This window comes from Oreochromis niloticus, linkage group LG3 (assembly GCF_001858045.2).
Source record: "Oreochromis niloticus isolate F11D_XX linkage group LG3, O_niloticus_UMD_NMBU, whole genome shotgun sequence".
Classification (NCBI taxonomy): Eukaryota; Metazoa; Chordata; class Actinopteri; order Cichliformes; family Cichlidae; genus Oreochromis; species Oreochromis niloticus.
In genome coordinates this window covers 57,898,695-57,924,906 of record NC_031967.2, presented here as the reverse complement: position 1 = coordinate 57,924,906, position 26,212 = coordinate 57,898,695, and the positions used below count along the sequence as shown (strand labels likewise).

The 26,212-nt window shown below is 39.4% G+C and overlaps 1 protein-coding gene across 1 annotated transcript in view; it reads right to left on the bottom strand.

The window, feature by feature from the left end:
• Nucleotides 1-26,212, bottom strand: part of LOC106096770 (uncharacterized) — a 211,578-nt gene that overhangs the window by 11,676 nt on the left and 173,690 nt on the right. Inside the window, exons 16-18 of the mRNA XM_025903296.1 lie at nucleotides 4,395-4,514; nucleotides 2,159-2,278; nucleotides 1,529-1,648 (exon numbers count right to left, since the gene is read on the bottom strand). Coding sequence (XP_025759081.1) covers nucleotides 1,529-1,648; nucleotides 2,159-2,278; nucleotides 4,395-4,514 — 360 coding nt within the window. The remainder of the gene's footprint in view (nucleotides 1-1,528; nucleotides 1,649-2,158; nucleotides 2,279-4,394; nucleotides 4,515-26,212) is intronic.

Below are 26,212 nucleotides of genomic sequence, written 5' to 3'. Positions count from 1 at the left end.
AGGCTGCTTAGACCTGCATCTGCTATGACAGTTACATTTCATACCCATTGCTTTCTAATCTCAAACAAAACCTGATGTGAAAGAGATTAAACGCAATTCAATGACTCCACCCAAGGGCGTAGATTTGGCATGGACGGAAGGGAAATGTCCCCACCAATATCCAGCGATTATTGAATTGTCCCCACCAATAATTTGATCTCTTCGAGTAAAGAAAAACAAAACCGATAGAAAGAAAAAAAACGATCTGTCAACATCTCATTCACCTAGCGGTGCAGAAAGACTTAAATTACGTTCTCTACTGGAGTCCTACATCATGTAACAAGGGAAGTCTGTTTAGTTTTAGCAGCGGCAATCCTGCGCTGCGAGGACCTGAAAGGAGGAGAGGAGGATGGCAGCAAAAAGGAAGAACGTGGATATAAGAAAGTATTTTTCAAAGAAACCTGTAAGTCACTTAAAGTCAAGTTCACTCATAAAATCTGTCCATCATAATAACGTTACAGGCTATGCTAGGCAATACATGCCAACCCTCCCGTTTTTTCTCGGACAATCCCGAATTTCAGTGGCCCTCTTATTAGTCTTTCTGGGTTGCAAAATAAACTTTTAACATATTTTCAGGCGAGAATGTAGCTGTGTAAACTTCAAATATCTGAGCCGGGGAGAACAGCAAATTCTCGGCACATCGTTTTAGGCTTTGGCCCACATCAGTCTAAAATTGTATGTAACCATGAATAATGTGTTGCCATGTCCACCAGGAGAGACTGGACAGTATAGATGTAAAACAAACATGCCAGCAGTTTATCTCAGTTAACGAGAGGAGAACGCATGTGTTTGGCTCCTTCACATAGTGGACATTGAGTTGTTGTGTGGGGCACCAGTAGTCCATGTCTGTTGCTGTAACAGTAGTTCATGTTTAGAATAAAAAAATCCCAGCTCACTGATGTGATCGGGGCAATAGTGCCTAAAATGTTGCATAATTTTGCTGAGAGATCTTTTACTTTGTGGTAATCTTAGATGAGTAGTTTTATGGACAAAAACCAGCAGGTCATTCAGTGTTCCCTTAGTGCTAATGTGTCAGAGATGTTGGTGCACTATAACTGAACTAATGTTGTTAAGTCCTTAAAGTCATATTCTTTTATTGTCATGACTGTATTTGAAGCAATTTTTATTTTTGTATGATACCAGATTTATATGGAATATGGCTGAACTAAACTAAAGTATAAAATACATAGTCATTTGTTTAATAGTAATTTAACATTATATAATTCACATATAAAACTATGAATTGTAATTTTAAATGTTTTAAAAGCATGTAGAATAGCATATGTAGGCAAGTATATTTCTCCTTTTTTATTAAGAAGCAAAGACAAAAATGAAAAAAAAAAAAAAAAAAAAGAAACAGGGCAGAGTTCAGTGGTTGAATCATCGTCCCCAGCAATGCCAAAACCAAATATATGCCCTTGACTTCACCCCTGCAAATAAAGACTCCAAAAGCATCTTCACTCAGTTTATAGCAGAATCAGCCTCTTACTGTGTGCCTGAGGATCTGGATTCATGACTGAAGACTGGAGGGAATTCTCTGGACATGTCACTGCTCATAGACATTGAGGTGGATCCTGGAAAATCTCCTCTGTGATTGAGGTGCTGACGTCTTCAAACACAATCACAGAATGAAGAACACATTTTTCTTCTACATGTATCATCCGTATTCACTAATCATGCCATCAATTACCAGGATAAGGAGTCACAGCAAGCAGGCTAACCAACTTGCTATATTTAGGGGGGAAACACATAATACACAATGCTTGTTTTGTGGAAATCATTTAAATCAATTAAATGAATGTTTGATCTTGAACAGACTTTGTCTTTGATACTAGAAACTTGCTAATACGTTAATAAGGTTTAAACTATTTTTTCACCATTTTTGGACGGTAGAGTTTACCCTATGACTTCCAAAAATGGTGTTTTAGCTTTACAGAGAAATGTTTGTTCCAAATGCTTCATGTCATACCTATTTATCTTTAACTTCAAACAAAACCTGATGTGGAAGAGATCAAGCACAATTCAGTGACTCCACCCCCGCAAACCCCATTGAAATGACATCAAAGACTCCAAAACCAATATCATGTTCACTCAGTTTATAGCAGAATCAGCCTCTTACTGTGTGCCTGAGGATCTGGATTCATGACTGAAGACTGCAGGGAATTCTCTGGACATGTCACTGCTCATGGACATCGAGGTGGATCCTGGAAAATCTCTTCTGTAATTGAGGTGCTGACGTCTGCAAACAGACACAGGATGAAGAACATATTATTCTTCGAAATGTTCCATCAGTATTCACTAATCATGCCATCGGTTACCAGGATAAGGAGTCACAGCAAGCAGGCTAACTAACTTGCCATGTTTAGGGGTTAAACACATAATACACATTGAAATCAACAAAGCTGTTGTGTGGGTGCTTGTTTTGCAGAAATTATTTTAAATGAATGTTTGATGTTGAACAGCCTTGGTCTTTAATACTAGAAACTTGCTAATATGTTAATACGGTTTAAACTATTTTTTTCACCATTTTTGGAAGGTAGAGTTTAGCCTATGACTTCCAAAAATGGTGTTTTAGCTTTACAGAGAAATGTTTGTTCCAAATGCTTCATGTCATACCTATTTATCTTTAACTTCAAACAAAACCTGATATGGAAGAGATCAAGCACAATTCAGTGACTCCACCCCCGCAAACCCCATTGAAATGACATCAAAGACTCCAAAACCAATATCATGTTCACTCAGTTTATAGTAGAATGAGCCTCTTACTGTGTGACTGAGGGTCGAGATTGATGATTGAAGACTGGAGGGAATTCTCTGGATGCATCACTGCTCGTGGACATCGAGGTGGTTCCTGGAAACTCTGGTCTTTGTTTATGTTGCTCACGTCTGCAAACACAAACATAGAATGAAGAACACATTGTTGTTCTGCATGTACCTGTTATTGGCGACAGAGCTGCTGCTGTCACAGTGTCAGATTTATGAGGCTGAAGAAATGCACTGAGCGGACTGGAGGTATTTTAAGAAAGGAACATAAAACATGTGTGGGTACTTGTTTTGTGGAGATCATTTTAAATTAATGTTTGGTTTTAACAGCCTTGGTCATAAATACTAGAGACATGCTAATATATTTATAAAGTTTAGACTAATTTTTAACCATTTTTGAAAGGTAGAGTTTAGGCTATAGCTTCCAAGCCACAAAGGGCTTTCAGAGGTTCCTGCTCAAAAAATGACATGCCCAGTGTGAATGGAGTATTCCTCTGCAATTATAAACTCTTTATAAACAATCTTTGTATCAAAGTAAAGTTAACACTTGTGAAAATTCATCAGAGGTGTAGATATTACAGCAGATGTTAATGTGTCAACGTTACTGAGGCTGGAGCACAGACAAAAGTAAGTAATTTTTTTTTTTTCCTCACCTAATTTACATATTTTTTTAAAGAAAAAAAAAACCCCATTTAAAATATGCTTTAGTTCACATTTTAATCCAGAAAATCAACAATTAACATATAAACATCATGTGAAACATCATCTGTGCAAAGATTTATGCTTCTGAAGTGAAACAGTGAAATATTACAGCATCTTTAATAAATAAATATTCAGGAGTTTGCCCAATTTTGGCACACTATAGACACCATATTTGAGTTGAATTTTATAGGTATTAAAGAGCAGAAATGATTTTATTTCATTTATTTGCCTGAAAATGCTTGCTTTTTAAAAAAAATATTTTTGAAGAATTAACCACACATTCACAGCCAGCAGGCCCATTCTCTCATGTGCCATGGACAGCTTGAATCAAGGGTCTCAAACTTAAATGAGCAGTGGGCCAGTAATTTGCTGTTCTGGAATCTGTGAGATTTCAGCTCGCTAACAAGCTATTTCTTTTGTGTTTACATGTAGTCGGGGGAGTTTGTGGCTCTGTTGTTTAGGTTTAGTGGACTTTTGCGTAAGTACGTAACTGTTCTTTTAGTCATTGCTTGTTTTTGCTGTGTTTGGTGGTTGTAGAAATGTTTAATATAAGCATTTATATGAGACTGAGATTTCTCCTGGACACCACACACACGCTAATATTTTCATAAAAGACTTGATGTAACGGAGGGTTAAATTGCAGTCCACCCCCATTGCCGAAGGTACCGGGGGCTTTGAGGCACTTCTTACTTACAGTTACTTTCCAGAGAAATGTTTGCTCCAAATGCTTCATGTCATACCTATTTATCTTTAACTTCAAACAAAACCTGATGTGGAAGAGATCAAGCGCAATTCAGTGACTCCACCCCTGCAAACCCCATTGAAATGACATCAAAGACTCCAAAACCAATATCATGTTCACTCAGTTTATAGTAGAATCAGTCTCTTACTGTGTGACTGAGGGTCGAGATTCATGACTGAAGACTGGAGGGAATTCTCTGGACATGTCACTGCTCATGGACATCGAGGTGGATCCTGGAAAATCTCCTCTGTAATTGTGGTGCTGACGTCTGCAAACAAATAGAATGCAGAACATTATTTTTCTACATGTACCTTGTGGACACTGAGCTGCTTCTCTCTCAGTGTTAGACTTATGAGGCTGGAGAACTACATTTTCTCACAACTAATATACTCTCTGGCACAGTGCTGGGTCTGCGACCCAGTATTTGTGTTTCAGATTCGGATTTAATGCTCCTTGACTATTATTATTCCTGCTTTTGGTTATCTTTCTTTTTTATGTTCTTAGTGATGTTAGTTCTCCCTCCCTTAGTGTTTATCTCAGCCTGTTTTTAGTCTCTGGCTCCGTGTTTTCTCTGTGTCGTTCCATTCCTCATTTCATGCCGACTCACCCTCGTCTCTATGTTCATTCATCTCCTGGGTCTCCCCAGTCAGTCATGTCTCCATGACACAGTTTCTTGCACTACCTACCTAGTTAGATAGTTTTTGTTAATTTATGTTGTAATTTATGTTAGGTCAGTCTGTCCTGTCTCTAGTTAGCTAGTTTAGTGTTTTTCTGTTAATTTATGTTGTAAATTTATGTTGCATGTAGCACCTTGGCCCTGGAGGAACGCTGTTTCGCTTCACTGTGTAAGTAGACTGTCTGAAACCAGTCTACTCAATAGAGCTGGACTTGGTCTCAGTCTAAAGTTACCTTTGTTTAGAGGTGGCGGGTTGGGGTGAATATCTCAGTATCAGCTCTGTATGTTGGGTTTTTTCAGGTGTGCTGTAGGAGGTGCTTTGGGAGTATACAATACAACTGACCATTGTAAGAGCTTGGTCCACATACCCAGCAATGAGTTGGACTTGTTTCCGGTAGGTTTTGGCCAAAAGTCCGCACTGCAGAGTACACTGGAAGATTCTGCCAAAGGCTAAACTTTGTCAATGATTCTATTCACAATTTATGGACAGAATTTCTATGCATAGCCAAGTGCCGGAAGCCTTGGAGTGGTCTAAGAATCTCATCCTTGTTTTTGCAGATGATGTGGTCCTGTTGGCTTCATCGGGTGGAGGCCTCCAGGTGTTCAGAGCTGAATGTGAAGTGGCAGGAATGAAAATCAGCACCTCCAAATCTGAGGCCACGGTCCTCAGCTGGAAAAGGGTAGAGTTCCCAATCCTGGTCAGGGATGACTTACTGTCCCAGGTTGAGAAATTTAAGTATCTCGGTGTCTTGTACACGAATGAGGGGAGAGGGGAGCAGGAAATCGACAGATGGATTGGTGCTTTGTCTACAGTGATGCGGACATTGTACCAGTCCATCGTGGTGAAGAATGAGCTGAAAATAAAAGCAAAGCTCTTAATTTACTGGTCGACTTATTTCCCTCCCCTCCCCTATGGTCATTGGTAGTGACTGAAGGAGTGAGATTGCAGATACAAGCAGCGGAAATTATCTTTCTCTAAAAGGTGGCTGGCCCCTCCTTTAGTGACATGGTGAGTAGTTCGGCAATCAGGGAATTACTCAGAATAGAGTCGCTTCTCGTCCTCATTGAAAGGAGCCTGTTGAGGTGGTTCAGGCATCTCACAAGGATGCATCCTGCACACCTCCTGGGTGAGGTGTTCTGAGCATATCCAACCGGTAGACCTGGGGTTACCAGGATAATGGGTCACAGCAAGCAAGTTAACTCACTCCTGATGTTTACCCAGGGTTTATCGGTCTTCCTTTGAGCACATTCAAATGCAAGGTGTTGCATTGGGAGCAGCAAACCAATCAAAATCATAAAGAAGTGTACTGCTAGGACAACAGTTATTTTACAAAGGAACATGAAACTACAAAACTTAAAGGGGAAACAAATATCAAGAGCTCAAGTTTATAATACACATTTAAAGCAACATAGCTGTGTGAGTGGTTGTTTATCAAAATCACTTTGAATTGTCAGTGCTTTAAGATCTTTTTCAGAAAGGCTTTATTATGTTAATGAAGTTTATCATATTCTTTAACAATTTTTACTTTGCTTGTTTGTTTAGAATAGAAACAGTCCCTTACTTTGTGCCTAAGGGTCGAGGACTAAGGACTGGAGGTGGAGGACAATCTGTGGACTTTTCAATGCTCATGGCCATGGAGCTGGATCAAGGAATAGCTGCTCTTTCTTAACCAAACCCCTGATCTTTAGGCATCCTGAGAGAGAAACAAGGAACAATGACTTTGAGTACATCAGTGAAAGACAGAAATATATTTATAGAAACCCATAACTTGCAGAACAGGAAATACAGTACACAGAGAGAGGCGCGCGCACACACACACACACACACACACACACACACACACAGTCCAGTCTGTATTAAACCCAGCTGACCCTCTACCTCATAAATTAATAGATACTTTTACAGCTCATTGAAAGACAGCTAACTCAGCACATGAAGAAAAATGTCAGTTTCATCAATAACCAAAGATTCATTTTGATCCATGATATTCCTTTCTTTATGGTCTAACAAACTCCAAAACAAAACTCCAAGTACCAAAACAGATCATAACTATTTCCAGATTTTTTTGTTCCACCTTTAGAAACACTGATATAATTTTTTCCACTAAGAAACATTTTTGTAGTAATTCTGACACCCTATTATTGCTAAGCAACACTCACCTTGTTTTCACTCATCTGCTTCGTGAATTTAAAAACTGAAATTACAGGACTTTGTTTCCTCCTCACCTTAGCAGAGCAGCTCCTCCCCTCTCCACAGGAACTTGTATTACTACATTCCCAGAGTGTGAACCACAGATTGGTTCAGACTAAAGAGAGATATCTTTGCTTAATTCCACAAATATATTTGCATCTTAGGTGACATAAGTGAACTAGATATGGCAGTAAATACATCATATATAATATTGTATCTGTGAAGGTTCTCAGTCATCGTAGTCTAATGAGCTTGGGGGAAAAAAGAGTCTGGACTTCTTTAAGTTGCTTGAAGATGGTTCACCTCTCATCCGAGAAGCTTCTTCAGTTCTATGGTCAAATGGTGGAGAGTCCCCCAAGAGGGACATGGACCCCCCTATTGATTCTCTACCTAATCACTGGTAGAGGATCTGTCCATCTGCATCTAAACAACAAAGGTCACTCTTTCGAGGATGCCAATGTTCACATTTTGGATAGAAAAGAAAGATGGTTAAAATAGGAGTGAAATAGACAGAGTGATGATCAAAAGTGATGGCAAATAACACAGTTAATTAAGAAGGCTTTAGCTAATAAAATAACAAAAAACAGTGATGTTCGCTGACAGTCTCAGCAATGCTCCTTACTCTCTTTTGACTCTATGGACAAACATATGAAAGTGAAGATGTTTTGTTGTTGTTGTTTTACATACAGATACAGTAAAAACTTTCTAATTTGAGTGTTGGGTTTAGAGAGGATAATGAAAGGGAACCTTTATGAAACACAGAACATGTGACCCACATGCTTTTCAACGAACCAAAAGCTGTTGAACAGCATTCCAGACATGTTAGGATGTTTTCAGAGTGTGTTTCTTTTTTCTTTTATCTGTTTAAGTCTTCATTCCTATTTGTGTTTTTTCAGTCGTTATATTATATATTGTACACAGTATAGCAATGTCTAAGGCAGGAGATACAGGGAAAAAGAGGGTGGATAGGGGAAGATGTAATAAAGGAATAGAGTAAGAATAGAAATGCACAATATATCGCCAACTGACGCACCTGTAGAAAAAATAAACATACAGCACCTGGGACACAAAAATTGGGCAATGAATGGGTACACAAATCTCCTTGTGGTGTGTTTGTGTGAAAGAGAGAGAGACAGAGACAGTCAAGCATAAGTGCTTTTTGTCATGAAAATGTATTTGAGAATGAGGGTGGGAAGAAGCAGCAGTGCCCCCAAGAAGCAAGAGGGAGACAGAGTGGATCCAAGACAACACGGCCATCCACAGTCACCAAGAATACCAAAGACCTAAGGCCACACTTCTCACCGATATCTGTATGCCCATCGCAGCAGGAGAAGAAGGAGGGAGGCCCCAGATGGCGTGCCCACTGCTAAAAGATAGAGAGGCCCAGAAATGATTGGCAAGACTGCCCGGTACATGGCAGACGTCCCCCTCTCCCAGCTTTCTGAAGCTGAAGCTTGTCTCAAAACAGGGTTCATTACTTTAAATGTTTCAACACAGTTATTGAATAAACGACAAAGGGAAAATGGCAAACGAAGACAAACTAAACTATACTGGGAAACAACTAAACTACAGCGCAGGAACCAGAACATGAATGAGAGCGGGCAGAAACAGATGACGGTTGACAGCAGGGAAACACACAGATGAAGCAGGGTGGATACACAGACGGACCAGCAACTAAAAAGATGGAGGACGCGACTTAAATACACACAGAGAAACACAGGGAGATTACACACAGGTGGGGAACACAGCTGGGAGTAATCAACAAGACGAGACAGAGGTAAAACTGAACACACTCACATGAGACGCAGACCTTCACAATAAAACAGGAAACAAGAACACTACACAAAGACGCAGACTCGACACTGAGAGACAGACAGAAAATGACACATAGAACTAAACCCACACACAACATGAGAACACAAATCCTAACCACAAATAAACAGAAACATAGAACTCTAATAATAATCATCATTATAATAATAATACTCATAGTACCCAAAACCACAACAATCATTCAAAAATAAACTAACAATCAAAACTCAAAATACTGGGTCGAAACTGACCCAGAACCGTGACAAAGATGGAAACATCGCGTTAAATTACAAAGAGCAGAGGGTGGGAACACTCACCATTACTGTGTCATAAAAAAAAATCGAATGACCAATTTTGACATTTGAAGAGTGTAGATCGATTGGTTGTTTACACCACTCAACACAAGCAGAACTGCATTACAAAATCAGAAGACACATCATCCAGATTCAGAAGCACATCTCTGTATAGTGCAGAGCTTCCCAAAGTGTGGGGCCCGCACCCCAGGGGGGGCGCAGAGGGATAAGAAAAGGGGGGGAAAAAAAACCCCGAAACACTTGGACACTGCTAGCAGGGGGCGCCCACACAAACGCAAAGCAGGAGATGAAGCATCGTTGAATATGTTTCCAAACCAACTTCATTCTAAGCCAAAGACTAGAAAATATGGTGAAGCATATCTTCCCTTTGGTTTCACCTGCACAAGTGCCAAGGTAGGTCTCCCTGCAGAATTGGTTTTCCCTGCGTCGGGAGCAGCGCTGGGCTGTTCAAATCACGGACAAACAGTATCCCACATTCTTGATTTTTAGTTCACAAACACTTGTTGTAATGACTAACTACTCCTGACACTTTGGAGATGTTAGCTCTTTATATAGTAAAGTTACAGTGGGATATAAACAGAGATGGGCAGTAACGCGTTACTTCTAACGTGTTACTGTAATCCGATTACTTTTTTCAAGTAACGAGTAAAGTAAGGGATTAGTTTTGAAAAAACGGTAATTAGATTACCGTTACTTTCCCGTAAGCATGCTGCATTACTGCGTTACTAAAACCGTGATTTTTTTTGCGAGAGTGTCTCATGACAATGACGTAAGCGAGTGCGACGTTCGTGACAACAGCTGTGTGCAGATCAACAATGGATAATATATCAAGTGCGGGAGAGAGTATGAGCGTGCAGCGTTTAAAGCGTGGAAGTACTGACCTTACTTTGAGTTTGATTCCATAAAAAGTGACAAAAACATTAGCGTCCGCTTTTCACTGTGTGGGAAGAAAACTTCTTTTTACAGCGAAAAAACCCCCTCTAAAATTCCAAGCAAGCACCGAGTGCGCTACCACGTAATGGGAAATTCACAGAGAAACTCGTGGATTCTTCCACTGACCGCCGTGGCACACTTGCACCAGGGCAAACCTCCGCCTACGCCACTCCTGCTATACAGGTGAAAATAGAGCAACAGGACCGCTAGTCTTTGATTTTATTTATTTTCTGCTGTGTTTTACTTGCATCTATTTGAAAGAGTGAGTGTAAACAAAAAGAAAAATATTTTATTTTATGTGCTGGAATGTGCAGAAAATAGGTTTAAATGTTAACTCTTTAAGACCAAGTTGTGCAAAGCGCTTTGAGTGCTCAGAAGAGTAGAAAAGCACTATATAAGAACCAGTCCATTTACCACAGGAAATTTATTTTAAGTGTCTTCATAGTTTTGTTTTTGAAATACACCAATTTTTATATACTGCAGGAAAAATGAAAATAAATATTATAATGCAAACTTGCAAAAAAACAGCATATGCATCAAAATAAACTATTTCCAGCAGTGCAGACTTTTAAGTGTTTTAAGCATCAAACATAACTTTTAAAAACACCAGTATAGGCTTATAAGACCCTGATGGTAAAAAAACTACATTTCCGCGAACATGACGTCATTTCCGGTTTTGGGCAGGTAATGGCGGACATGCGATAGTTCGCGCTGATGTCTATTCCAACCTAGGAAGTGTTACAAACAGCTGATCGGATCGGGAAAGCGTGTTTCTGGAATATTATGTTTTTGTTGCTGCAAGCGCTTTTTATGCAATTTTTGCAAAGCTATATGTGGAAGGAAACCGTGACCTAGGACAAGCTAATGGCATAACAAGTAAGTGCAACTCCTTTCGGTTTCATATCCGAAAAAAAAATATTGCGCTATCTTACGTGGTTCCAGTTCTACAGAGATTTAAAAATAGTTACGCAAAACGGAGTGTGCCCGCTCCGACCGGTTTTAAAGGGTTAAAAGGACATGCTATGTGGAAGTTAACTGATTAACTTCCACAGTTTTTACATGAAAAGCTCACATCAATAATACTGTATTACGTATATTAATGTTTTCAACTGGTGGACGTTAAGAGGTTACATTGCTTTCATTTACAAAGCAGCTGCCCTGCTGTAACATTCAGTTTTGCCAGTAGGTGGAAGCAACTCTGAGTCATGTCCCTTTCTAAATTCATTGAAAGGTTTAAAAGGAGAAGCTCTGTGCTGTGATCCAGAACGAAGTCCAGCCTGGGTCATAAGTTTGAAGGTTTTCAGACACTAAAACACTTCTCCGTTTTCATGGTGAAGTCCTGAGCACGATGGAGAGGAGTAATAAATGGTACTAAGTAAATGTCTGTATTTTTTTGTTTTGAAAATTCAACCCTTGATTAAAGGAATGGAGTAAAGAGAAAATGTAAACTACTTTTGGATGTTGGTTATTGTGTGACAAAGAAATAAAAAGATAACAGACGCACATGCATCCTGCTACTGAAGCTTTTCTGTACAGTTTACAGCCACTGAATGACGTTCATATTGTTTTATGTATTTGGCTAGGGTTTAACTCATTTTGGGATCATTCATTTTCTACAATAAATGCAAGTGTGTATCAGCCAGAACCTGACCAGCCAAACTTTCCATTTGACTTTCTTTATTAAACCAAAAGAACTACTCAAGGAAAACATCTGACACCAACTGCAGAAAACAAAACAAAACAAAAGAAACTAAATCACTCCTGTGAGAACAAGAGTCAAGTCGCTGAAGACATAAAGACATGAACAAACAGTTCATGTAGAGTGCTCACAGGACTCTACATAGAGCCCTGCCAAACTGGTACACATGATTAGACCTAAATCATCCTTTCAGCATCCTTTTAGTCCTATTTTTCATTCTTTATGTACAAAATCATTTTAAAAATTTTAGTATGAATGATCAGTAAAAAGTCAATCATAAAGACTGCAGTGTCAGTCTTTGTCTCCGTGGCAGTGTGTGGTTTGTGGCTCAGCTGCAGAGGATCCAGAAAAGGCTGACTGTCAAAGCTGATGTGTGATACAGAGCTGAACTGAAGTGTGAAGTGCGAAAGCTGCTAAAACCAAACTGGTGAATACAAATTGTAAATAAACAAGCATTCATTCTGAACCATTGTGTGCTTGGGTCCTTCCTATCACAGTCTCATGTGATTAATTTAGTTTAATTTAACTTCATTAAAGACACACATGGGTCCATAGCAAAAAAGAGGAAAAAAAGAAATGTAAACAAATTCCAGATTGGGCTAGGAGCTAGAACACTAATGGTTCCCTAACTTCCAATAAAACCTAACTGAACATAATGCACAGTCAGCCAAAGATACAACTGTGTGTCAGATTGATAAATATAGCATGACAGGTAGGTACTCCAACACTAACAAACATTGGGTTTGCACTGCTCCACCTTGGCATCTTTACAACCCTAGGTTTCTCTTCAGCACTGTAGCCAGGCTCACAAAAGTCAGAGCACTGTTGATCCAACCGATCAAAGTTAAGCTGCCACAAACTGCTCCTACAGAGATGCTGTTCAGCTTTATTTAACAGGTAAATCTCACCTGGATGGACCGAAAAGAGGAGTCAAAGAGAAAACTGAGTCCAGCTGAGCTGTTCCAGTTGACATTTAAGATGCAAATCTGTGGATTCAACACTTTCTAAAGGCTGCTGGTGTTTTCTGTCCATAAAAGAACATAGTGGAACAAAGATACAAATTTTGTTTTTTTCCCTCCTCACTACACCCACATTTTGTAACTCAAAGAATGGATATGTGATTAAAGTGTAGTCTTTTGGCTTTAACTCAAGAGGTTTCACAAAACCTTTACATTGACTGTTTAAGGCCTAGAGGTTGCCTGATGAACAGTTTCATGGCCAGGTGAAATTGAGTCAAAGTATTGAATTTATGTTTTTATAGTTGCTTACACTAATTTTAATGTAATTTAAAATTTGAGGGCCAAAGAGAGGTCAGTAGAAGTAAGGGAGGGCACCACTGCGCTAACAAAAACAAAACAATCATTGCAGCTCAGCAACACCAAAAAACCTAAAAGTCCATATAAGATAAAGTGCATGATGACATAACTATTTCCATGGTCACAAAATACTACTTTGAAACTTCTGACCAATTTCCAATTTTTCAACCATTTCATTGCAGAACTGGAATCTAATATTCTACATTTTATCTTTCTTGTTTTGTTAAGTAAAACATCTGCATAATACTTCCACCTCTGGATAGCATGTAATTGGAATTTAAGAATGGTTTCTAAATTATTATTATTTACTTATTTTTTTCCATAAATTTGTATTTCAGTCCTGATTCTTATATATTTTAATACAAATCCTACCAATTTGATCACGTCTTAACCAGGGTACACTATAATCAATGCACATTCTTCTTTTTTTTTTTAAACAAAATCCACTATCACTTGTCATTCATTCTGCACTTGACCACCATACCTACCCTATAGGTCGTCGTCCCTTCTGTTCATTTCACCTGTGTATCGACAGATGTCTGATTCACATCTTTTTGCATTAAAATTAGCCAACTACCCTATTGCTGACAAATTTATTTAGTACATCCTTATACTTTAACCAAATGTATCTAAAACATCACTGTAAACATTTTAAAAACAGTAGTCAGTAAACAAGAACACAAAGAGCATCCTGAAAGCATTCAAAGCTCTTCACTTGTTCCACATATTTTCATGTTACACACTTATTCCAAACTGGATTCGTTTAATTGCTCACAGGCGAGTATGTACAGCCTTTGCTGTGACACTAAAAATTTTGTTTTTATTGATCATCTCTCAGATCACAACATGATTACAGTCCACCTGTGAAAGATTGATTGGATATGATTTGTATGATTATTATGATTTGATAAAGTCCCATAGTTGATAACATAACATAGCACTGAAAAGCACACTGTTGGATTGCTAATGCAACACCACAAGCAAGACAATGTTCAAATGCCATGATCTGTGTGCGGCAATCAGGAGTGAAGGACACAAAGTGCAGAGTGACGAAGGCAAACATGAACTCAAACTCAGCTTTTATTGTTGGATGGCAAAACAGAACATAAAACTAAATAAACTGGGAATAACTACATTAAACCAGATAGGCAAGGCAGGCGACCGGAGCACACAGGATAGGATGATGGCTATCACGACACAGACCAAGGAAAACACAAGTCTTAAATACAAAGGAGAGACGTGGGACCAGGGCAGGCACAGAGACACGGACTAGACATAAAACAGAGGGAGTGCGGAAACCAAAACCTAAGAACAAACTGAGAAGAACTGGAGGGATAGAAAATACAAAAGAGAAACACAAAACAATTGCAGTCAAAAAACACAATAAGAACAAAATAAAAAGTACAAAACCCAAAACACTGGTACAACAACCCAGGCACCCTAACAGTGAAATTGCAGTAATTATTAAAATGTCTCATAGTAAAATAATTAACAAGGACCTGCACAAGCAAAGTCTGCTTTTAGTTTAAAGATTAGCTAGATGGCAGCTATTGTACCTCGAAAGTATCCTTCAACTCAGGAGAGTAACTGGAGGTATAAAATAAGAGCTCATTAGTCCAAATAATGTAGCAGAACTTATTCCAGAGTTTACTGACTCTTGTAAGATAAATGGCGACATCTCTGTGTTTTGAGTGAACATTCTGACTGTGGACTCCTGGGGGATCCTTGGGTGTGAAATGAGGACAATGAAACCTTTTTCGTAAGATTATGCTCTGTAACAAATCAAAACTAAGAAACATGTCAGATACTGGTTTCAAAAAAAGTACAAAAACTACAGGGTGGGCCATTTATATGGATACACCGTGATAAAATGGTAATGGTTGGTGATATTAAAGTCCTGTTTTTGGCACATTAGTATATGTGAGGGGGCAAACTCCTCAAGATGGGTGGTGACCATGGTGACCATTTAGAAGTCAGAGGGTAGAGGGTCATGTGACACATCAAACTTATTGGTAATGTCACAAGAAAAACAATGGTGTGCTTGGTTTCAACGTAACTTTATTCTTTCACGAGTTATTTACAAGTTTCTGACCACTTATAAAATGTGTTCAATGTGCTGCCCATTGTGTTGGATTGTCAATGCAACCCTCTTCTCCCACTCTTCACACACTGATAGCAACACCGCAGGAGAAATGCCAGCACAGGCATCCAGTATCCATAGTTTCAGGTGCTACACATCTCGCATCTTCACACCATAGACAATTGCCTTCAGATGACCCCAAAGATAAAAGTCTAAGGGGGTCAGATCGGGAGACCTTGGGGGCCATTCAACTGGCCCACGACGACCAATCCACTTTCCAGGAAACTGTTCATCTAGGAATGCTCGGACCTGGCACCCATAATGTGGTGGTGCACCATCTTGCTGGAAAAACTCAGGGAACGTGCCAGCTTCAGTGCATAAAGAGGGAAACGCATCATCATGTAGCAATTTCAAATATCCAGTGGCCTTGAGGTTTCCATTGATGAAGAATGGACCCACTATCGTTGTACCCCATATACCACACCAAACCATCACTTTTGTTGTTCCAACAGTCTTGGAGGGATCCATCCAATGTGGGTTAGTGTCAGACCAATAGCGGTGGTTTTGTTTGTTAACTTCACCATTCACATAAAAGTTTGCCTCATCACTGAACAAAATCTAATGCGTGAACTGAGGGTCCTGTTCCAATTTTTGTTTTGCCCATTCTGCAAATTCTGTGCACCGATCTGGGTCATCCTCGTTGAGATGCAGCAGTAGCTGCAGTTTGTAAGGGTGCCATTTGTGAGTAGCTAATATCCGCCGAAGGGATGTTCGACTAATGCCACTCTCCAGTGACATGCGGCGAGTGCTACGCTGTGGGCTCTTGCTGAATGAAGCTAGGACAGCCACTGATGTTTCTTCATTAGTGACAGTTTTCTTGCATCCACATTTTGGCAAATCCAACACTGAACCAGTTTCACGAAACTTAGCAAGCAGTTTGCTAACTGTAGCATGGGAGATGGGTGGTCTCGTAGGGTGTCTTGCATTGAAATCTGCTACAATGACCCGGTTACTGCGTTCACCAGATATCAACACAATTTCGATCCACTCCTCACGTGTTAACCTCTTCAACATGTCAATGGCTGTGAACAAAGAAAAACTTGTAAATAACTCATGAAAGAATAAAGTTACGTTGAAACCAAGCACACAATTGTTTATCTTGTGACATTACCAATAAGTTTGATGTGTCACATGGCCCTCTTCCTATTGAAAAAACAAAAGTTGTATCCAAGATGGCCGACTTCTAAATGGCCACCATGGTCACCACCCATCTTGAGGAGTTTGCCCGCTCACATATACTAATGTGCCACAAACAGGACTGTAATATCACCAACCATTCCCATTTTATTACGGTGTATCCATATAAATGGCCCACCCTGTAGATAAATGTCCTTTAGATGGGTGCGCTGAATGTTTCACATTGTAGGAAAGTCAACATTCGAGTAATAACACACTGACTGGAGTTATAGGAGTCATCCAGGAAGTAAAGGCATACAGCAGTGGCTGAACTGGAAATTACCTCAGCACACTCTGAGGTCGAGGTGATTTCCCTCACACCTGAAAACAAACAGACATTCAATGTCTTGGTAAATCACAAAATAGTGATTTATGCATGTTTGTGTGAGACAGCTAGTGCACATGTCACATCAAACATGATAAATATGGGTAAATATGAATTTAATGATCAAATGTTTACATATAATTCTATATTTCTGAATAACACTCACCGTAGTAAAGCATCTAAACAGAAGTCACTCTGTAGGAACATGAGACAGGACCAAGAACAGGCAACAAAATGAATTGTTACATTGTGTTTATCACAAAGTGAGAAAAGACAATAAAAAACTCATACTAAACAAACAACATTAAAACTGACTACAAGTTCATTCAGGATTTGTAATTAACTATTTTTTGTTTAGAATTGTTATTACTGATAGGCCAGTGTCTCTTGGTGTAACCTGTGAAAGATAAGTATGTCCAGTAAGAAGTGAGCAGCTTACTATTGTGAATGTGAGAGAAATAACTTCCTGTCATGTATAATTTTGATACAGCCATATTCACAATTAATTTGTTTTCAGGAATGCATTCTCTGTTTCTGGGAACATAATGACTATTAAATATTGATTTAAATGTGGTGAATTTGAAGTTAGAAGCCATGTAGTGTCAAATTCAAGTCTCTATGGAAAAGTCACTGACATTATACAGAAAGAGCTGTTCAGTTCCTGGTGATTTTCCACAGAAAGAAGTGGGTGTAGAGCCCATTCCAGTTTGACTTGAATCCGCAGCTACTGAAAGGAGTTTCTAACTAAAGGTATGCAGACATGGTTATAAAACGATGTGTGTGTTGTTTAGAACAGAAGCCTGTAATATAGATACTGTGGACATGTGAAACTAACAAACAAAGTGTTACCTTTAAATGTGCAGTTCATTTGTTACCATGTAAACTGCATATTTAAAGCTTTTTCTCTAACATGAGGAGTAACTTTGTTCTTTTGTTACTGGTTCATCACAAAGTCAGCCTGCTACACACATCCTCATTCTCTTTGTATGTGTGATTGTTTATTCTGCAGACACACTGATAAACAGAAACCAAATAAATATTTTTCCTTTATAATCTAAGTCAACTGAACTGACCTTTTAAACTGTAGTTTACAGTGTGGACTCTCCAGGTAATCATACAGCTGTTTCATCCCTGAGCCCTCCAGGTTGCATCCTATTAGATCCAGACGTTTCAGATAGGGGGGGTTGGACTTCAGAGCACTGAGCAGAGCAGCACAGTTCTTCTCTGACAAAGTGCTGTTTTCAAAGCTGAATAAAAATCATGTGAATTACAAAGTGTTCTTTTATTACATCACCTTTATCTTATAAGAAACCAAGTGAACGTCTAATGAACTATTGACTACAGCCTATTGCAAACAGGGGAACATCTAATGGAGGTAGAGACTACTGCAAACTGTAAAGATTATTGTCAAGTGCAAATATGCAGACAAAACACACACTCATATTCACAACACAAAATTGTGTGTTATGGATATGAAAACAGTGAGTAGATCAAAAGAGAAAGAAAACACACACACACACACACACACACACACAAATGTCTATTTGCTGTTTGTAATGGTCCTTCTTACAAAAAACAAAAAATGGCACTTTGGGGAAAAAACTGAGAAAATCTGAGAATAAATCTGGTTTCACATTCCCATTTTTTTCTAATTGTCATGGGCATCCTTGGTTGTTTAGCAAAAACAAATAAATAATGATAGCAATACTGAAATTCTATAGAGCAACATTTTGAAATATCATGAGGAACTCCAGCTATTAGAACATTACATAAAATGTATGTAATAAATATACAAAAATCTTAAGGAACTGACCTCCCAGCCCACTGTTCCTTCAGTGGGCTGGTTTCAGTCATTATGCAAATGTACTGTTTATAAGAATTGGGGAAACCTGCAGTCAGCTGAGACTGAAGAAGTCACTTGGATTCAGTGCTAGGACCATTTCTGTTTACATTATACATACTTCCCCTAGGGAGTATCATTAGAAGACAGCATATATTTTCACTGCTATGCAGATGACACGCAGCTCTATCTATCCATGAAGCCAGGTAACACACACGGCAATTAGTTAAACTGCAGGAATGTCTTAAAGACATAAAGACCTGGATGGCCGCTAACTTTCTGCTTCTTAATTCAGATAAAACTGAGGTTATTGTACTCGGCCCTGAAAATCTTAGTAATATGGTATCTAAGCAGATTCTTACTCTGGATGGCATTACCTTGGCATCCAGTAATGCTGTGAGGAACCTTGGAGTCATGTTTGACCAGGACATGTCCTTCAACGCACATATTAAACAAATATGTAAGACTGCTTTCTTCCATTTGCACAACATCTCTAAAGTTAGAAATATCCTGTCTCAGAGTGATGCTGAAAAACTAGTTCATGCATTTATTACTTCCAGGCTGGACTACTGTAATTCTTTATTATCAGGATGTCCTAAAAACTCCCTGAAAAGTCTTCAGCTAATCCAAAATGCTGCAGCAAGAGTCCTGACAGGGACTAGAAAGAGAGAGCATATTTCTCCTGTTTTGGCTTCCCTTCATTGGCTTCCTGTTAAATCCAGAATTGAATTCAAAATCCTGCTCCTCACATACAAGGTCTTAAATAATCAGGCCCCATCTTATCTTAATGACCTTGTAGTGCCATATCACCCCATTAGAGCACTTCACTCTCGCTCTGCAGGCCTACTTGTTGTTCCTAGAGTATTTAAAAGTAGAATGGGAGGGAGAGCCTTCAGTTTTCAGGCCCCTCTTCTGTGGAACCAGCTTCCAGTTTGGATTCGGGAGACAGACACTATCTCTACTTTCAAGATTAGGCTTAAAACTTTCCTTTTTGCTAAAGCGTATAGTTAGGGCTGGACCAGGTGACCCTGAATCCTCCCTTAGTTATGCTGCAATAGACGTAGGCTGCCGGGGATTCCCATGATGCATTGAGTTTTTCCTTTCCAGTCACCTTTCTCACTCACTATGTGTTAATAGACCTCTCTGCATTGAATCATATCTGTTATTAATCTCTGTCTCTCTTCCACAGCATGTCTTTATCCTGTTTTCCTTCTTTCACCCCAACCGGTCGCAGCAGATGGCCGCCCCTCCATGAGCCTGGTTCTGCCGGAGGTTTCTTCCTGTTAAAAGGGAGTTTTTCCTTCCCACTGTCGCCAAAGTGCTTGCTCATAGGGGGTCGTATGATTGTTGGGTTTTTCTCTGTATCTATTATTGTACGATCTACTGTACAATATAAAGCGCCTTGAGGCGACTGTTGTTGTGATCTGGCGCTATAATAATAAAATTGAATTGAATTGAATTGAATTCAATTTATTGAAATACCTTCATAAATAACAAAAGATCCGGTTTCAGTTAACTGACCTGAGTGTCTCCAGTCTACAGTTTGGATGTCCCAGATGAGTAAAAAGTTCTTCTGCGTATTCCCCCAGGCTGACTGAACTCAGGTGCAGCTCTGTCAGATGGGAGGGGTCTGAAGTCAGAGCTATGGCCAGAGGTCCAATGGTACCCCCACAGACAAAGACATCATGAAGTCTGTGTTGAAACATATATTGGAAAAACATGTTGTTAATATGAAGAAACATAATATTTATTTTTTCTTTATTTTGACATACAGTACTGCATTAACAAACTGGACCTACAATCAGTAGTTGCGACAGGATCCCTACATAATACTTCAATTATTTTAGTAAACCAAATTGGAATGACTCAAAATTTTTCAATTACTTTCTTAATTCCCTTCCACAGATTGATACACACCATTTGATCCTTGGAGTAGACATGAATAACATAATGGACTCAGTACTAGATCTTTCCTCGGATAAAAAACCTTCACCCCCTAAATCCTTGTTAGTACTACAGTCTTATTTACAAACTTATGGAACTGTTGATTGGCGATTCCTCTACCCCTCCATTAAACAATATTCCTTTTATTCTGCAGTACATCAAATATATTCTCATATAGATTACTTTTTTGTTGACAAAAATTGCTTCCTAATATCAAGACTTGTAAATATGATAGTATAGTAATATCTGATCACAATCCACTTGTTTTGGAACTTAACTTCCCAGAGGAACCTTTTGTGTACTCCTGGAGACTCAATCCTTTTCTTCTCTCAGATAAAGAGTTAGTAGAATGTCTTTCCAAACAAACTGATATCTTTCCATATTAAACATATTACACAGAGAGTCAACTACAGCCCCTGAAATTGCCTTATTACTCGATTCTGAAAAGGTATTTGACCAGGTGGAGTGTGATTACCTGTTTTATACTCTAAATGAATTTGGATTTGGCCCTAATTTCATTTTATGGGTTCAGTTACTTTACTCCTCACCTATGGCACATGTTAGAACAAATTCGTTATTCTCTTCTTATTTCCCACTTCTCGATGGTACGAGGAAAGGATGTCCCTTATCCCCTCTTCTTTTTGCGTTATCAATTGAACCATTGGCGATTAAGCTGCGAGCTGCTAATTGCATCAAGGGCATCTGCAGAGCTGACCAGTAGCACAAAATGTCCTTATATGCTGATGATCTCCTGTTTAGGTACCACACTCGGTTTCACATCTTGGCTCATGTGATTAGAGGATCAACAGGGGGTCCTTTGTCCCTCTTTGGGGGGATACTCCCACTGGGTTTAAATCTGGGACTGTCGGCCATTTGACCTTAGAACTGAAGAAGCTTCTCGGATGAGAGGTGAAACGTCTTCAAGCAACTCAAAGAAGTCCAGACGCTTTTCTTTGCAAATTCCTTTGACTACGATGACCTGGATGACTGAGAACCTTCACAGACATACCTCCTGTTGTATATTTCAAAGTGTTTATTTTCTCTTCCCCGTGCTCTTGCCATTGCCTTTTTGAATGTTTTGACAATATTTCAGGTTACAAGTTGAAAATACACAAAAGTAAATCTGTCTGTAGTCACCCTATAGCCAGGGAGAATTCATTCATGGATTTTCAATTTAAATTAAATCAGAGTATGTGGCCTATCTGTCGGTTAAGGTTACCCACTCATATAAAGGTATTTATGAAAGAACCTTTGTCCCGCTGCTTGAGAATACTGAGACAGATCTTCAGAGATGGAACAATTTACCACTGTCATTAATTGGCCGCATCAGTTCTATCAAAATGAACATACTACCCAAGTTCTTTTATTTATTTCAATGTATTACATGGTACTTACCCAATAAGTATTTCATAACACTGAATAACTATATCTCTGCATTTATTTGGAATGGCAAAAGTCCAGGAATTGGTAAAGATTTCATGTAGAGAACTAGGCCAATGGGTGGATTAGCCTTGCCAAACTTTCAGTCTTATCATTGGGCAGCAAATATATGAAATCTGCTGTATTGTATGAGTAGTTTTACTACAGAGATTTCAGCTTAGCTCCAAATTGACTCATCCAATTGTGGCAAAACATGCCTATCAGCTTTGTTGAGTTCAGCTCTCCCATTAGAATTGTACACCTATAAGCGTAACCCTTTGTTGTATGACTCGCTCAGAATCTGGGTGCAATGTAGGAAAAGGTTTGGGTTACACTCAAGGTCAATTAAAGCACCTATCTGCTCAAATTATATGTCCCACCCTCCATGATGGATTCTGCTTTTAGAATATTGGAAAGGAATGGACTTAGATATATCAAAGACCTTTTTGTAGATCGATTTTTTGCCTCATTCACACAGCTCCTGAAGCAGTTTAATGTTCCTCTGTAGCATTTTTTCCACTGTTTACAAATTTGCCACTTTGTCAAGTTCCTTCATTTCCAGAATTACGTGAGGAAACTTCATTGGATAAAAAATATTATTATATACATTCATAAGAGAGGGGCGATTAAAAAAATTATGCTATATTATTAGATCTTCAATCTCCTTCTCTCTCCATCCTTAAGGCACAGTGGGAGAAAGACCTTGGTATGGATATAACAAATGAAATCTGGCAATCTTTTCTCCACAGGGTACACTCCTCTTCTATATGTGCCAGACATGGGCTCCTCCAATTCAAGGTCCTACACCGATAACATATCTCCAAGGAAAAGTTAGCCACGTTCTATCCGGGAGCTTATCCAATGTGTAACAGATGTAAAGCAGAAATAGGGTCACTCCTTCATACTTTTTGGACATGTCCCAATCTTCATAACTATTGGGTGTCTATATTTATTACTTTTTCAGAGATACATATTGTTAAATTTGATCCTTCTGTTCTTACTGTTATCTTTGGAGTGATACCTCAAAACGTCACTCTCTCAAAATACTATTTGAATTAGGGATGCACCGATCCCGATACTGGTATCGGGTATCGGGGCCGATACTGTAAAATGTGTGCGTACTCGTACTCATAAAAGTCAACCGATACCATGAACCGATACTAATGTAGCCCGGATGGGAATTTGGGAGTAGATACTCATAATTCCCATGGACTTGAACGCCACATAAGGTGTTCACAGTTCACAGAAGAGAACGGCATGGAGAGATGCACGAGGTTAGCTGAACCAAAGTGAGAGACTCGGCTAGTTTTACTGAGGTTAACTAGCACAAAAGAGTGTGTGACTAGAAAGCTAACCGTGTGAGAGCTTCGCAACCGAGTGTGGGTGAAGTGACTTTTTGTTTCAACGGTCGCACCACCGTGGAAAACTGTGTTTCCAGCCATGACCGCCGAGGCTAAAGGCTAGCCCGGACTGCTTGGTTGCGCCACGGAGGCAGGACTGTCGGAGAGCTGGACAGTGACTGGCTAACGTGCTGTAGCAGAGACAGCATCGGGTCCGCAGGGAGTGGATTTAGTGTGGGACTGGTGAATGGCGACCTACCGAGCAACGGAACTGTAAGTCAGACTTTTGTGCTCTTACTGGGGAGAAGAGGATTTTTCTCCATCGTCCAGCGTGAGCAACAAACAGGCCTGCAACAAGTGTGAATGTGAGTGTGTGTGGGGCCCATGTGTGAATATTGTATGTTTAGTGGATTTATAAAACGAATTTTGGAGTGTATATTAGTGAGTCACTTACCAAAAGGTGATAACATAAGTTGGGTTGTTTAATATAATTTGAAAGGGAATTATTTCATTTATACAGTGTATTTCATTTGGTTAAGGAATTGGAATATCATTTGAGTTTAAAAAAGGGATGTGTTGTACAGTATTTGTCTCTGCCCTTACGTTCAGTAAACGTTTCGTTTGTGTTAAAGAGTTGTCTGGGGTCGTTTCTTTACTACTGGTTAAGTTTAACTTGTGTGTGGTAGAAGTATCGGTTTTTGTACTCGGTATCGGCAAGTACTCAGATCCAAGTATCGGTATCGGATCGGTTTGAAAAAATTGGTATCGTTGCATCCCTAATTTGAATTCTATTGCTTTTATGCCGGGCTCACACTGTGCGATTTTTGACCCATTTTGAGCCGATTTTTGAGTCGTGCGACCGTTTTGGCAATCGGCCCGAGTTTGTCCTTCATCGTGCGTCGTGCATTGTGTAGTGTACGTGGGGTAACGAGAAGCGATTAACACCTCACGACCAGCTCCCGATCATCAATCGCTCGGTCGGGAGGATTTCAAACCTGTTTGAAATCCTCGCGACCGTCGTGAGGGTGTCACTGCAGCTTCTCACACTGCGCACGCGCAAACACAAATGTCAGCGAAAAAGACGGCGCAGCACGGCAGTGCAGCGTGTGATCTGGACACAAGCGATGGAGGCACAACTTGTAGAACTTTGGAAAGCTCACCCGAGCCTTTTCGATGTGGCCTCACAAAATTATCACGACCACAACAACCGTGAAAATAGTTGGATCTACACTGCTGCTCAATCACAGCTGCCTGATCAATGTTTTTCACAAAGTTGATGGTGGTGGTGTGTCTGTGTGAGTGAAAGACAGAGAGGCAGAGCGAGCGGCAGAATTTCTGTTATAACCTTCATTTTATGAACGCATAGTTTGAGCACTCAGGTCGCATCAGAGCATCGGGCCGTATAGTGTGAGACCCTGCATCGTGACCTATGAACTTCTAACCCCTGCGAGTCAATCGTACAGTTTGAGCAGGAGCTGAATCGCGCGACTGAAAAAATCGCACAGTGTGAGCCCGGCATTACTTCACTCATTGCAAGGTGCCTTATACCTTTAAGATGGAAGCAGGAAGCTCCTCCCACACATGAACAGTGGCTTGCAGAGCTCATGAGGTTTTTGTATTTGGAAAAGATGAGATATACGCTGGCAGGTTCAACCACCAAATTTCTTAAGGCATGGCAGCCATTTCTAATGTACATGGAAACATTTAAAATTACCACCTTATCATGAACTGATACCAAATCTCTATATCACTATCAGAGTAAACTGTACACTGCGTTTCCCTCATATATTTTATTTTTATATTTCTGTTTCGTTGTTGTTGTTGTTTTGTAGGGTTTTTGTTTGTTAGTTTGTTAATTTGTTTGTTTTTTCTCCTCTCTTTCTGTTATCTTTTGGGGTATTGTAAATATTTAACCACAGTATTGTATGTTCAAAGTTTCGCTATTAACATGCTGTTGTAACTGAAAATAAAATTATTTTTTACAGAAAAGGAGAAGCAGTGAGGGTGTGTCTTGCTGCTATGTCATCTTAAATCTTTCATGTGATTTGGAAGTGCTGCTGTGTACAACTCCATAGTGCTAAAATGAAAAGTTGGACTTGGGATCAATAAAAGTCAATCAAAAAAGACTGCAGTGTCAGTCTTTGTCCTCATGGCAGGGTGTGGTTTGTGGCTCAGCTGCAGGGGATCCAAGGAAGGCTCGCTGTCAAAGCTGATATCCATTATGCTAATCACGCTAATCACATAATTTCAGTAGCTGCTGGGGTCTAAAAAAAGAGGGAGATTTGGATAACAGGACAGAGCTATCTGTGGTACAGAGCTAAACTGCAGTGTGCACCTGGAAAGCTACTAAAAGCAAACTGGTTAAAACCCTTTGTAAATAAACAATCACTTTGTGCTTGGGTCCTTCCTATCACAGTCTCATGTGATTAATTTATGGTTGCTCACGGTGATTAAATTAAGCTTTAAATAGATATTGTTATCACTGACTGCACTGAATCATTTGAAAGATTTCATTTCTATTGTTGAAAGTAAACCACTGTGACAATATTCAGTGTTATCCCATTCCTTTCAAACTTGGCCACAGTGACTGAAATCTCTCACCAAGATTCGTGACTTAATTAAATTGACATATGTTTCAAAAACTAACTGGAACTGTGTAATAAAGAACAATGAGTATGCTTTAGTAAGAATAACTAAAGAACTAAACTACAAACTTACACTCATTTATAATGCTGATCACACTTGGACTCACCGAGCCATTCTGCAGTTTTCGACAGCTGGAACTAGTCTCCATCGTCCATCCTTTGATGTGTTAAACTTTGCTAGATCCAACTTATCCAA